The sequence below is a fragment of the Salvelinus fontinalis genome, chromosome 18, assembly GCF_029448725.1.
Source record: "Salvelinus fontinalis isolate EN_2023a chromosome 18, ASM2944872v1, whole genome shotgun sequence".
NCBI lineage: Eukaryota > Metazoa > Chordata > Actinopteri > Salmoniformes > Salmonidae > Salvelinus > Salvelinus fontinalis.
Window position 1 is genome coordinate 47,402,451 of NC_074682.1, and position 16,171 is coordinate 47,418,621.

The 16,171-nt window shown below is 40.8% G+C and overlaps 1 protein-coding gene across 2 annotated transcripts in view; it reads right to left on the reverse strand.

The window, feature by feature from the left end:
* Positions 1–16,171, reverse strand: part of LOC129815658 (copine-9-like) — a 177,293-nt gene that overhangs the window by 61,362 nt on the left and 99,760 nt on the right. For both annotated transcript variants that reach the window (XM_055869654.1, XM_055869655.1), the window contains exons 16-17: positions 14,433–14,614; positions 10,207–10,334 (exon numbers count right to left, since the gene is read on the reverse strand). In XM_055869654.1, coding sequence (XP_055725629.1) covers positions 10,207–10,334; positions 14,433–14,614 — 310 coding nt within the window. The remainder of the gene's footprint in view (positions 1–10,206; positions 10,335–14,432; positions 14,615–16,171) is intronic.

The window sequence follows — 16,171 nt, forward strand, 5'->3', positions numbered from 1 at the left end:
TGTGGTAGTTATTACTATAGTGTGGTAGTTATTACTATGATGTGGTAGTTATTACTATGGTGTGGTAGTTATTACTATAACGTGGTAGTTATTACTATAACGTGGTAGTTATTACTATAACGTGGTAGTTATTACTATAACGTGGTAGTTATTACTATAACGTGGTAGTTATTACTATAACGTGGTAGTTATTACTATAACGTGGTAGTTATTACTATAACGTGGTAATTATTACTATAACGTGGTAATTATTACTATAACGTGGTAATTATTACTATCATGTGGTAGTTATTACTGTCATTTGGTAGTTATTACTGTCATTTGGTAGTTATTACTAATCTGTGGTAGTTTTTACTATATTATGCTATTTATTACAAATCTGTGGTAGTTATTACTATCATGTGCTAGTTATTACTGTCATGTGCTAGTTATTACTGTCATGTGGCAGTTATTACTGTCATGTGGTAGTTATTACTATAGTGTGGTAGTTATTACTATAGTGTGGTAGTTATTACTATAGTGTGGTAGTTATTACTATAGTGTGGTAGTTATTACTATAGTGTGGTAGTTATTACTATGGTGTGGTAGTTATTACTATAGTGTGGTAGTTATTACTATAACGTGGTAGTTATTACTATAACGTGGTAGTTATTACTATAACGTAGTAGTTATTACTATAACGTGGTAGTTATTACTATAACGTGGTAGTTTTTACTATAACGTGGTAGTTTTTACTATAGTGTGGTAGTTTTTACTATAGTGTGGTAGTTTTTACTATAGTGTGGTAGTTTTTACTATAGTGTGGTAGTTTTTACTATAGTGTGGTAGTTTTTACTATAGTGTGGTAGTTATTACTAATCTGTGGTAGTTATTACTAATCTGTGGTAGTTATTACTAATCTGTGGTAGTTATTACTGTCATGTGGTAGTTATTACTGTCATGTGGTAGTTATTACTATAGTGTGGTAGTTATTACTATAGTGTGGTAGTTATTACTATAGTGTGGTAGTTATTACTATAGTGTGGTAGTTATTACTATAGTGTGGTAGTTATTACTATGATGTGGTAGTTATTACTATGGTGTGGTAGTTATTACTATAACGTGGTAATTATTACTATAACGTGGTAATTATTACTATCATGTGGTAGTTATTACTGTCATTTGGTAGTTATTACTGTCATTTGGTAGTTATTACTAATCTGTGGTAGTTTTTACTATATTATGCTATTTATTACAAATCTGTGCTAGTTATTACTATCATGTGCTAGTTACTACTGTCATGTGCTAGTTATTACTGTCATGTGGCAGTTATTACTGTCATGTGGTAGTTATTACTATAGTGTGGTAGTTATTACTATAGTGTGGTAGTTATTACTATAGTGTGGTAGTTATTACTATAGTGTGGTAGTTATTACTATAGTGTGGTAGTTATTACTATGGTGTGGTAGTTATTACTATAACGTGGTAGTTATTACTATAACGTGGTAGTTATTACTATAACGTGGTAGTTATTACTATAACGTGGTAGTTATTACTATAACGTGGTAGTTATTACTATAACGTGGTAGTTATTACTATAACGTGGTAGTTTTTACTATAACGTGGTAGTTTTTACTATAGTGTGGTAGTTTTTACTATAGTGTGGTAGTTTTTACTATAGTGTGGTAGTTTTTACTATAGTGTGGTAGTTTTTACTATAGTGTGGTAGTTTTTACTATAGTGTGGTAGTTATTACTAATCTGTGGTAGTTATTACTAATCTGTGGTAGTTATTACTGTCATGTGGTAGTTATTACTGTCATGTGGTAGTTATTACTATAGTGTGGTAGTTATTACTATAGTGTGGTAGTTATTACTATAGTGTGGTAGTTATTACTATAGTGTGGTAGTTATTACTATAGTGTGGTAGTTATTACTATGATGTGGTAGTTATTACTATGGTGTGGTAGTTATTACTATAACGTGGTAGTTATTACTATAACGTGGTAGTTATTACTATAACGTGGTAGTTATTACTATAACGTGGTAGTTATTACTATAACGTGGTAGTTATTACTATAACGTGGTAGTTATTACTATAACGTGGTAGTTATTACTATAACGTGGTAATTATTACTATAACGTGGTAATTATTACTATAACGTGGTAATTATTACTATCATGTGGTAGTTATTACTGTCATTTGGTAGTTATTACTGTCATTTGGTAGTTATTACTAATCTGTGGTAGTTTTTACTATATTATGCTATTTATTACAAATCTGTGGTAGTTATTACTATCATGTGCTAGTTATTACTGTCATGTGCTAGTTATTACTGTCATGTGGCAGTTATTACTGTCATGTGGCAGTTATTACTGTCATGTGGTAGTTATTACTATAGTGTGGTAGTTATTACTATAGTGTGGTAGTTATTACTATAGTGTGGTAGTTATTACTATAGTGTGGTAGTTATTACTATAGTGTGGTAGTTATTACTATGGTGTGGTAGTTATTACTATAGTGTGGTAGTTATTACTATAACGTGGTAGTTATTACTATAACGTGGTAATTATTACTATAACGTAGTAGTTATTACTATAACGTGGTAGTTATTACTATAACGTGGTAGTTTTTACTATAACGTGGTAGTTTTTACTATAACGTGGTAGTTTTTACTATAGTGTGGTAGTTTTTACTATAGTGTGGTAGTTTTTACTATAGTGTGGTAGTTTTTACTATAGTGTGGTAGTTTTTACTATAGTGTGGTAGTTATTACTAATCTGTGGTAGTTATTACTCTCATGTGGTAGTTATTACTATAGTGTGGTAGTTATTACTATAGTGTGGTAGTTTTTACTATAGTGTGGTAGTTTTTACTATAGTGTGGTAGTTTTTACTATAGTGTGGTAGTTTTTACTATAGTGTGGTAGTTTTTACTATAGTGTGGTAGTTTTTACTATAGTGTGGTAGTTTTTACTATAGTGTGGTAGTTATTACTATAGTGTGGTAGTTATTACTATAGTGTGGTAGTTATTACTGTCATTTGGTAGTTATTACTGTCATTTGGTAGTTATTACTAATCTGTGGTAGTTATTACTATATTATGCTATTTATTACAAATCTGTGGTAGTTATTACTATCATGTTCTAGTTATTACTGTCATGTGCTAGTTATTACTGTCATGTGGTAGTTATTACTGTCATGTGGTAGTTATTACTGTCATGTGGTAGTTATTACTGTCATGTGGTAGTTATTACTATCATGTGGTAGTTATTACTATCATGTGGTAGTTAATACTTACCTGTGGTAATGATTACTTATCTGTGGTAGTGATTACTTATCTGTGGTAGTGATTACTAATCTGTGGTAGTGATTACTAATCTGTGGCAGTTATTACTAATCTTTGGTAATTATTACTTATCTGTGGTAGTTATTACTATAATTTGGTAGTTATTACTATAGTGTGGTAGTTATTACTATAGTGTGGTAGTTATTACTATAATGTGGTAGTTATTACTAATCTGTGGTAGTTATTACTAATCTGTGGTAGTTATTACTAATCTGTGGTAGTTATTACTAATCTGTGGTAGTTATTACTAATCTGTGGTAGTTATTACTAATCTGTGGTAGTTATTACTAATCTGTGGTAGTTATTACTAATCTGGTGTAGTTATTACTAATCTGTGGTAGTTATTACTAATCTGTGGTAGTTATTACTAATCTGTGGTAGTTATTACTAATCTGTGGTAGTTATTACTAATCTGTGGTAGTTATTACTATACTGTGGTAGTTATTACTATACTGTGGTAGTTATTACTATACTGTGGTAGTTATTACTATAATGTGGTAGTTTTACTATAATGTGGTAGTTTTACTATAATGTGTTAGTGATTACTAATCTGTGTTAGGTATTACTATCATGTGGTAGTGATTACTATCATGTGGTAGTTATTACTATCATGTGGTAGTTATTACTATCATGTGGTAGTTATTACTATACTGTGGTAGTTATCACTATACTGTGGTAGTTATTACTATACTGTGGTAGTTATTACTATACTGTGGTAGTGATTACTATAATGTGGTAGTGATTACTATAATGTGGTAGTGAATACTATACTGTGGTAGTGAATACTATACTGTGGTAGTTTTTACTATACTGTGGTAGTTATTACTATACTGTGGTAGTGATTACTATACTGTGGTAGTGATTACTATACTGTGGTAGTGATTACTATACTGTGGTAGTGATTACTAATCTGTGGTAGTGATTACTAATCTGTGGTAGTGATTACTAATCTGTGGTAGTGATTACTAATCTGTGGTAGTGATTACTAATCTGTGGTAGTGATTACTAATCTGTGGTAGTGATTACTATCATGTGGTAGTTATTACTATCATGTGGTAGTGATTACTCATCTGTGGTAGTGATTACTCATCTGTGGTAGTGATTACTCATCTGTGGTAGTGATTACTCATCTGTGGTAGTGATTACTCATCTGTGGTAGTGATTACTCATCTGTGGTAGTGATTACTCATCTGTGGTAGTTATTACTCATCTGTGGTAGTTATTACTAATCTGTGGTAGTTATTACTATGTGGTAGTTATTACTGTCATGTGTTAGTTATTACTATCATGTCGTAGTTATTACTATCATGTGGTAGTTATTACTATAATGTGGTAGTTATTACTATAATGTGGTAGTTATTACTATAATGTGGTAGTTATTACTATAATGTGGTAGTTATTACTATAATGTGGTAGTTATTACTATAATGTGGTAGTTATTAATAATATGTGGTAGTTATTACTATAATGTGGTAGTTATTACTATGTGGTAGTTATTACTATCATGTGTTAGTGATTACTATCATGTGGTAGTTATTATTATTTTTTATTTTTTTATTTGCTTAATTTCATCCCCTTTTCCCCCTAATTTTCGTGGTATCCAATCGCTAGTAATTACTATCTTGTCTCATCGCTACAACTCCCGTACGCGCTCGGGAGAGACGAAGGTCGAAAGTCATGCGTCCTCCGAAGCACAACCCAACCAAGCCGCACTGCTTCTTTAACACAGCGCGCCTCCAACCCGGAAGCCAGCCGCACCAATGTGTCGGAGGAAACACCGTGCACCTGGCCTCTTGGTTAGCATGCACTGCGCCCAGCCCGCCACAGGAGTCGCTGGAGCGCGATGAGACAAGGAAATCATTACCGGCCAAACCCTCCCTAACCCGGACGAAGCTAGCCCAATTGTGCGTCGCCCCACGGACCTCCCGGTCGCGGCCGGCTGCGACAGAGCCTGGGGGCGAACCCAGAGACTCTGGTGGCGCAGTTAGCACTGCGATGCAGTGCCCTAGACCACTGCGCCACCCGGGAGGCCCTATCATGTGGTAGTTATTACTATAATGTAGTAGTTATTACTAATCTGTGGTAGTGATTACTATAATGTGCAAGTTATTATTATAGTATATGGTGCTATGCTGGGTTATAGGAGGTGAAGGAGCCTAGGCGTGGATTGATTCACCCCCACACCTCACATATTGACAATCCACAAGACTGGATGGCCTCAGCTTCACCATCTCTGTCCCACAAGCACCCACAGTCGCACGAGCCGACTGTCTCAGAGCCGGAACAAGGGAAGAGAAGGGGGAGAGGAGGATGACGAAGCAGAACAAATGGAATGGAGGGAAAATCTGAGAAAGATTGAGAGAGAGAGGGAGGTGGAGACGAGGGCGAGAGAGAAAGAGTGGGAAAGGAGAAGATGAGAGCTAAAGGTAAAACAGGAGAGATAATAGCAGACAATAGAAAAAGGTATGAAGAGAAAGAAAGAGAGAACGTAAACATTTGCAAGAAAAAGGAAAGAGATGAAAAAGATAATATTATTCCTTTCATTCTCTCGTGGTGGTGCTAATCATCAGCTGCATCATCATCATCATCGTCATGGTAATATAGCACCTCATTGAATGAGAGCTCATTAAGTCCTTGAGGCCACAGTCGAGCCACAGCATCCCACTCTATTTAGTTATGCAACCGAGCTGCCACATTCGCTGGAAAGGATATTGCCATACTTATATATTATGAGACAGCTAAAAATAAAGAGAAGGTATATTTCATGAAATACATTTTTTTTTAAATGTGCCTCATAAAATATTTGATTAAGTTTGGGAAAGAGTGTAGTCTTACTTCCTAGCTGGGAGACTACCAATAACACAAGATTGTCTATTATTCATATTTGAGGCTCTACTCATTTCTATGGAAATATTGTGCCGGGACACAATATAACACCTCTGTGGACCGCCTTAGAATAAGATAAGGAGATGGATAACATTAAAACACATTCAGACGAAAGGACATCTACTATTCCTTTCTAATGCTACAACAACGAAACGATATAATGAATTATATGAACTAAATGGCCCTCTCTAGTACTACAGTGTCCTATACATTCAGACAACATTCAGCAACACGACTCCTGACAAGCTGTAATGGTCCCAAGGCCCAATCCTATCCCAGCTCATTAAGAATGCATGAGCACACCGAGAGAAGGGGAGAGCAGTTAAGCTAGGCTGTCTGTCAGAGAGAGGCGAGAGGCGAGAGAGGTGAGAGGCGAGAGGCGAGAGGCGAGAGAGACAGAGAGAGAGACGTAGAGAGAGAGAGACGTAGAGAGAGAGAGACGTAGCAAGAGAGACGGAGAGAGAGACGTAGTGAGAGAGACGGAGAGAGAGAGAGAGAGAGCGAGAGAGAGAGAGAACTTGTCAAATTAACTCTTGGGGCCTAGGGCAACGTAAGGGTGGAGAATTGCAGGGGAGAGGAGTGTGTGTGGTTTTGTGTGTGTGTGTTTTGTGGGGGAGGGTGAGGGAGTTTGTGTGTTTGCATAATGTACAGTGCATTCGGGAAGTATTCAGACTCCTTCACTTTTTTCAAATTTTGTTATGTTACAGCCTTATTCTAAAATTGATAAAAGTTGTATTTTTCACCTTTCTAACAAGTCAGGTCAACTGTAAGTGCTGTTATTGTGAAGTGGAAACGTCTAGGAGCAACAACACAATCTCACTGTGCTGAAGCACGTAATTGTAACAGCTGTCGTCGGTGGAAGAAGGTGAGGACCAAGGTGCAGCGTGGTAAGTGTTCATGATGTTTAATAATCATCAAAACAGAACACTGAATAACAAAATAACAAAGAAACAACCGAAAACAGTTCTGTCTGGTGCAGACACACAAAGACTGAAAATAACCACCCACAAAACCCAACAGAAAACAGGCTACCTAAATATGGTTCCCAATCAGAGACAATGACTAACACCTGCCTCTGATTGAGAACCATATCAGGCCAAACGAGAACACAGAAACACAAAACATAGATAACCCACCCAACTCACACCTTGACCACACCAGAACAAAGAAAATACAAAAGAACTATGGTCAGAACGTGACAGTAATGCGTAAAAGTAATCTGTTCTTGAATTCCAAACTGCCTCTGGAAGTGCCAGCACAAGAACTGTTTGTCTGGATCTTCATGGAATGGGTTTCCATGGCCGAGCAGCTGCACACAAGCCTAAAATCACTTTGAGCAGTGTCAAGCATCGGCTGGGATGATGTAAAGCTCGCCGCCATTGGACTCTGGAAACTTGTTTTCTTGAGTGATGAATCACGCTTCACCATCTGGCAGTCCGATGGATGAATCTGGGTTTTGCAGATGCTAGGAAAACGCTACTTGCCCGAATGCATAGTGCCAACTCTTAAGTTTGGTGGAGGAGGAATAATGGTCTGCGGCTGTTTTTCATGTTTCGGACTAGGCCCCTTAGTTCTTAACGCTACAGAATACACTGACATTCTAGACGGTTCTGTGCTTCCAACTATGTGGCAACAGTTTAGGGAAGGCCCTTTCCTGTTTCAGCATGACAATGCCCCCGTGCACAAAGCGAGGTCCATAGAGAAATGGTTTGTAGATATCGGTGTGGAAGAACTTGACTGGCCTGCACAGAACCCTGACCTCAACCCCATCTAACACCCTTGGGATGAATTGGAATGCCGACTGCAAGCCCGGCCTAATCGCCCAACGTCAGTGCCCAACCTCCCTAAGGCTCTTGTGGCTGAATGGAAGCAAGTCCCCACAGAATTCTTTAAAAAATATATATATATATTTCACCTTTATTTAACCAGGTAGGACAGTTGAGAACAAGTTCACATTTACAACTGCGACCTGGTCAAGATAAAGCAAAGCAATGCGACAAAAACAACACAGCGTTACAGTCAATAACACAATAGAAAAATCTGTACACAGGGTGTGCAAATGAAGTAAGGAGGTAAGGCAATAAATAGGCCAATAGTGGCGAGGTAATTACAATTCAGCAATTTACACTGTGCTATGTACTGATGAGGATGTGCAAGTAGAGATACTGGTGTGCAAAAGAGCAGAAAAACAAAAACAAATATGGGGATGATGTAGGTAGTTGGATGGGCTATTTACAGATGGGCTGTGTACAGCTGCAGTGATCGGTAAGCTGCTCTGACAGGTGATGCTTAAAGTTAGTGAGGGAGATATAAGTCTCCAACTTCAGTGATTTTTGCAATTCGTTCCAGTCATTGGCAGCAGAGAACTGGAAGGAAAGGCAGCCAAAGTAGGTGTTGGCTTTGGGGATGACCAGTGAAATATACCTGCTGGAGCGCGTGCTACGGGTGGGTGCTGCTATGGTGACCAGAGAGCTGAGATAAGGCGGAGCTTTACATAGCAAAGATTTATAGATCACCTGGAGCCAGTGGGTCTGGCGACGAATATGTAGCGAAGGCCAGCCGACGAGAGCATACAGGTCGCAGTGGTGGGTGGTATATGGGGCTTTGGTGACAAAACGGATGGCACTGTGATAAACTGCATCCAATTTGCTGAGTAGAGTGTTGGAGGCTATTTTGTAAATGACACTGCCGAAGTCAAGGATCGGTAGGATAGTCAGTTTTCCGAGGGTATGTTTGGCAGCATGAGTGAAAGAGGCTTTGTTGCGAAATAGGAAGCTGATTCTAGATTGAACTTTGGATTGGAGATGCTTAATATGAGTCTGGAAGGAGAGTTTACAGTCTAATCAGACACCTAGGTATTTGTAGTTGTCCACATATTCTAAGTCAGAACCGTCCAGAGTAGTGATGCTAGTCGGGCGGTTGGGTGCGGGCAGCGATCGGTTGAAGAGCATGCACTTAGATTTACTAGCATTTAAGAGTAGTTGGAGACCACGGAAGGAGTGTTGTATGGCGTTGAAGCTCAGTTGGAGGTTTGTTACCACAGTGTCCAAAGAAGGGCCAGATGTATACAGAATGGTGTCGTCTGCGTAGAGGTGGATCAAAGAATCACCCACAGCAAGAGCGACATTATTGATATATACAGAGAAAAGAGTCGACCCGAGAATTGAACCCTGTGGCACCCCCATAGAGACTGCCAGAGGTCCGGACAACAGGCCCTCCGATTTGACACACTGAACTCTATTTGAGAAGTAGTTAGTGAACCAGGCAAGGCAGTCTTTAGAGAAACCAAGGCTGTTTAGTCTGCCGTTGAGAACATGGTGATTGACAGAGTCGAAAGCTCCAACGTTCCAACATCTAGTGGAAAGCCTTCTCAGAAGAGTGAAGGCTGTTAAAGCAGCAAAGGGGGACCAACTCTATATTAATGCCACTGATTTTGGAATGAGATGTTTGACGAGCAGGTGTCCACATACTTGTGGTCATGTACTGTATCTGCGTGTATGTGACTCTTGTATTGTGTCAAGCAAGTCAAAGCACGTATATACAGGTAACCACCCTAATAAGGAAACACTTTAGTAAATGAAGGATACAAAGTATATTGAAAGAGTGTGGTTCCTGAGTTAATTAAGAAATGAAAATCCCATCATGCTTAGGGTCATGTATAAAAATGCCCAGCTGCCCATTATTTTGGCTATCATGGCTATATGAAGAGATCTCAGTGACTTTGAAAGAGGGGTCTCAAAGGAGCATAGGGGGTTTAAAGTGTGTGTGTGTGTGTGTGTGTGTGTGTGTGTGTGTGTGTGTGTGTGTGTGTGTGTGTCTGTACTCTTTCTGTATGTGTTTGTGGGTGTGTGTGTATATGTGTGTGTGCGTGTGCGTGTATATGTGTGTGTGTTTGCGTGCATGCATCTATGCGTACATGCATGTGTGTCATGGGTGTGTGAGTTTGTGTGTGTTCGTGTGTGTGTGTGTGTTAATTTCCTGTCATTCTCTCACCGTGCCACCTGGTTGATGACAGGAGCGAAGTTGGTGGGTCCGTAGAGCTGAACGGTGCGGAGACTCTGGAAGTACGCCTCCAACACTCCCTCGATCCCCACACAGTTAGGGTTCTCACCGTTGGAGTTCTGTAGGAACCATGGACATTATTTAAACTAGCCCCTCTACACCAGTTGTTTGAACATGAAATCCCCTTTTTCCTTCGAAACCATGAACAAGAAAAATATTGATGAGGGCTATACATTGAAACATTTGATGAGGGCTATACATTGAAACATTTGATGAGGGCTAAACATTGAAACATTTGATGAGGGCTATACATTGAAACATTTGATGAGGGCTATACATTGAAACATTTGAGACTTTTGATAATAATAAAGAAGTCTTTATGAAGTCAACGTCCATTGTGACGACGTATGCTTCTGACGATGCACGTTCATTACATAATGATGTTATGTATGAAATATATGAGTGTCTGTGTTCTTTTGCCTCATGTCGGGACTGATCGGTAATGGGAGCACTCATGTCAGTAGGCATAACACAGGGCTGATCGGTAATGGGAGAATTTAAGTTGGCTGAATATTTTCTTTAGACAATTTGAAAAAGACAAATGCCATCGCCTGGGTAAATCAATCAAGACATAAGAACAAAAATAATCCAGCAAACAATATGTTTGTTCCCAAAAATGAATTTATCGTCACATAATACAAACAAGTTAAATAGACAAAAGTCATTCAGCCAACATAAAATACATGGGACAGACTCCATGGGACAGAAAGTATAGTAGTAGTATAGCTAGGATTCTACATTTTACAGACGTCCAGCTCGAACTTAGTTTATTCAGACCCCTTCCCTTTTTCCACATTTTGTTACATTACAGCCTTATTCTAAAATGGATTAAATAAAAACAGTTAATGTTGTGACATGACTATTATTGACCTTATGGGACAGACTCCATGGGACAGAAAGTATTGTAGTAGTATAGTTATTGTTCTACATTTTACAGATGTCCAGCTCAAACTTCGATTTTTGCACAATGAGAATTGGGTGAGACAAATGAGTTGTATCACACATCTGCATCAACCATTACTGCAGCAACCATTGCTTGTACAGGCTTCATAACATTGTCATAACACTTCATTACCCTCTAAACCAGACATACCGCAACATACACAAGTGCTGAACTAAAAGTTATAAGCCTGTCATCAAGATCAAAGGGCAAAGTGCTTTGAAAAGATTGCTACCTATGGAGGGCAATTTAAAAGGAGAAAAAGTACTTTATTGTCCATTTTCCTTACAGTCCACTGTATTATTTTGCTTCGATCTTTGTATAATTTCCTTCACGTCAACGAGACTATTTAAGGCGAATTCCTCCAGCTTTGGGAGAAGAAAAAAAATAGCTGAAAATTCGGCTGCTTTCGTTTTTTTTTACTCTTCTTTGTTCAACAATTCCTCCACTTTTTCCTCTGTCCAGGGAGATAGATGTCTAGATTCTGAGGAGAAGTCGTTTCTTTGTGCTTAGTGTTCACTCTATTGTTCTTTCTTCATCGGTTCATGATGCTAAGCTAAGCGCTGCGTCCTCCAAAGTCTACTCCAGTCTCCGCGTCTGTCTGGTCCCTCGTTTGGTTCGCACTTTTCTGCAACAAACAGATGGATTTTCTTTTTTCTTTCCGAGCCGCTTTCTGACTCACAATGTTTTCTTCTTCTACCCTTGTTCAAACACTTCACACAACTACTTGAGGCCGACGCTAGCGCATGGGCTTACACAACGGTGCTGCAATTTGTATTTTGTGTTGACATATTTAGAGGCTTTCGTGTTCTTCGTGACTTTATTACCCCATGTAAAGGTAATGTGTTCACGGTGTAATTCACGTGGGCTGTACTGATGGATAGAGTCGATGTCAGACTTCACAGAAAATCCCAAGAAACTAAGGAAACTCAGTACTGAATCAAGCCAATACTGACCTTTTGCCTTCTGACGATGTATGTTAATTATACAATGATGTTATGTAGTATAGAAGTAAGAGTGCCTCATGTCAGTAGGCATAATATAGGTAGGTATTTCACAGGTAACTGTATTTTCATTGCTAAGAAATATAATAGATTTGGCTTGCAGCTTCAGTCAGCCTTGGATACAAATTGATATAGAGAATGTACAGAAAGATGGCCTTCACTACTCAAAAATAGGCTATTCAAGGTCTCGCATCTGAGCCCGACAGATGGATACATACAGAGCATTCGGAAAGTATTCAGACACCATGACTTTTCCCACATTTTGTTACGTTACAGGTTTTTTTCCCAATCTACACACCCTTTTTTTATTTAACTAGTCAGCTAAGAACAAATTCTTATTTACAATGACGGCCTACCAAAAGGCAAAAGGCCTCCTGCGGGGACAAGGGCTGAGATTAAAAATAAAAATAAATTAAAGAAAAATATAGGACAAAACACAAGAGACAACACGACACTACATAAAGTGAGACCTTTTTGCTGAAATATCACATTTACATAAGTATTCAGACCTTTTACTCAGTATTGTTAAAGCACCTATGTCAGCAATTATAGCCTCGACTCTTCTTGAATATGATGCTACATACTTGGCACACCTGTATTTGGGAAGTATCTCCCATTCTTTTCTGCAGATTCTCTCAAGCTCTGTCAGGTTGGATGGGGAGCGTCGCTGCACAGTTATTTTCAGGTCTCTCCAGAGATGTTCGATCGGGGTTCAAGTCCGGGCGCTGGCTGGGCCACTCAAGGACATTCAGAGACTTGTCCCGAAGCCACTCCTGCGTTGTCTTGGCTGTGTGCTTAGGGTCACTGTCCTGTTGGAAGGTGAACCTTTGCACCCAGTCTGAGGTCCTGAGTGCTCTGGAGCAGGTTTCATCAAGGATCTCTCTGTACTTTGCTCCATTCATCTTTCCCTCGATCCTGGCTAGTCTCCCAGTCCCTGCCACTGAAAAACTTCCCCACAGCATGACGCTTCACCACCATGCTTCATTCACCATAGGGATGGTGCCAGGAATCCTCCTGATGTGACACTTGGCATTCCCGGTCAAAGAGTTCAATCTTGGTTTCATCAGACGAGAGAATCTTGTTTCTCATGGTCTGAGAGTCCTTTAGGTGCCTTTTGGCAAACTCCAAGCGGGCTGTCATGTGCCTTTGACTGAGGAGTGGATTCCATCTGGCCACTCTACCATAGAGGCCTGATTGGTGGAGTGTTGCAGAGATGGTTATCCTTCTGGAAGGTTCTCCCATCTCCACAGAGGAACTCTAGAGCTCTGTCAGAGTGACCATCGAGTTCTTGGTCACCTCCCTGACCAAGGCCCTTCTCTCGATTGCTCAGTTTGGCTGGGTGGCCAGCTCTAGGAAGAGTCTTGGTGGTTAAAAACCTCTTCCATTTAAGAATGATGGAGGCCACTGTGTTCTTGGGGACCTTCAATGCTGCAGACATTTTTTGGTACCCTTTCCCATAATTGTGCCTCGACACAATCCTGTCTTGGAGCTCTACGGACAATTCCTTCGACTTCATTGCTTGGTTTTTGCTCTGACATGCACTGTCAACTGTGGGACTTTATATAGACAGGTGTGTGCCTTTCCAAATCATCTCCAATCAATTAAATTTACCACAAGTGGACTCCAATCAAGTTGTAGAAACATCTCAAGGATGATCAGTGGAAACAGGATGCACCTGAGCTCAATTTCGAGGTCTCATAGCAAAGGGTCTGAATACTTATGTAAATATGTTTTTTAATTTGAATACATTTGCAAAAGTGTCTAAAAACCTGTATGGGGTATTGTGGGTAGATTGATGAGAATTGTTTTTATTTAATCAATTTCATAAAATAAGGCTGTAAGGTAACAAAATGAGGAAAAAGGGGTCTGAATAGTTTCCGAATGCACTGTATACTGTTCACTATTTTAGTTTCTGGCTCTTGTTTGATATGAACTCTTATTCGTGAATGGAAGTGTATGAATAAAGAAAGCAATGTAGAAGGCAACATCACATAATAGTTAATAATGGAAAAGCGTGAGAGCAAAAAACATATTACAGAAGGGACGTTGTTGTCAAAAAAGATTTATATAGATCCAAGGACTCTTCTGTGGATCAGTAAAACTGTAGGAAGAACTACCAGCACCTCTTTGCAATAAATGAAACAGTTCCTGATCATTCCCCACTCTGGTAGAGAAGTAGTACCATTCTCTCTCCCCCTCCCTCTTTCTCTCACCAGTGGGAAGGCATGGGAGATCTTGCCGTCCGGTGGCAGCTTGGCTCCAAAGCCGTAGGCGGGGAACATCTTGTCACTGTCGTAGTCCTGGATGATCTCCCCCACAGCCTTCAGGGCCATGGCGTAGGCATTCATCTGGTAGGGACTCATGTAGTGCAGAGAGGTGGGCTGGGATGGGTTACCTGGAACACAGCAACAGAGCTTACATTATTTATTTCATTTAACCTTTATTTAGACAGGGAAGTCATATTGAGACCCAGAGATTTCAAATGAGTCCTACACAACATAAGTACAAAACCAACCTATCAAATACAAGAAAAGCATGGGCCAAATAGGGTCCGTTCCACACTACCATACTACTTGTCTTATGCATTTTGAATACATTTGTCAGAGCTGCTAGGAGTACTGGGTGGATGGAGTCAGGCGCAGAGAGCAGGTTTCAATAATGAGGATTTATTTTCCAAACGATCATGCCCTAAAACACACGGGCGCATGAAAAGACGAGTCCAAAAACACCGGACTAAACTGTACACAGAAAATAACAAAATCCACATTACAATCCAACCACAACATAACAGAATACAAGCCCGCACAACAGCCAGCGGGCTACCTGCCCTTAAATAGCCTACCCACCAAACTAAACTCAAAACAGGTGCACCAAATCAGCCCAAACTAACAGAAACAAAAAGAAAGGAATCGATGGCAGCTAGTAGACCGGTGACGACGACCGCCGAGCGAACAGGAAGAGGCACCATCCTCGGCGGGATTCGTGACAGTACCCCCCCCTCTGACGCACGGCTCCCGCAGCGCGCCGACCCCGGCCTCGAGGACGACCCGGAGGGCGAGGCGCAGGACAATCCGGGTGGCGACGGTGGAAATCAGCCAAGAGGGAAGGATCTAAAATGTCTCTCCCCGGTACCCAGCACCTCTCCTCCGGACCGTACCCCTCCCAGTCAACGAGGTACTGCAGGCCCCTCACCCGGCGTCTCGAGTCCAGAATAGCTCGTACAGCGTACGCCGGGGACCCCTCGATATCCAGAGGGGGCGGAGGGACCTCCGGTACCTCACCTTCCTGAAGGGGACCAGCTACCACTGGCCTGAGGAGAGACACATGAAACGAGGGGTTAATACGATAGTAAGAAGGGAGTTGTAATCTATAACACACCTCGTTTATCCTCGTCAGGACTTTAAATGGCCCCACACACTGTGGCCCCAGCTTCCGGCAGGGCAGGCGGAGGGGCAGGTTTCGGGTCGAGAGCCAGACCCTGTCCCCTGGTGCGAACACAGGGGCCTCACTGCGGTGGCGGTCAGCGCTCCTCTTCTGCCGCTCACTGGCCTGCCTGAGAGAGGCCTGGACTGCCCGCCAGGTCTCTCTAGAGCGCTGTACCCACTCCTCCACCGCAGGAGCTTCGGTCTGGCTCTGATGCCACGGAGCCAGGACCGGCTGGTACCCCAATACGCACTCAAATGGCGTCATGTTGGTTGAGGAGTGGCGGAGTGAGTTCTGGGCCAACTCTGCCCACGGGACGTACCTTGCCCATTCTCCTGGCCGGTCCTGGCAATACGACCTCAGAAACCTACCCACTTCCTGGTTCACTCTTTCCACCTGCCCATTACTTTCGGGGTGATACCCAGAGGTAAGGCTGACTGAGACCCCCAGACGCTCCATAAACGCCCTCCATACCCGGGACGTGAACTGGGGACCTCGATCAGATACGATGTCCTCCGGCACCCCGTAG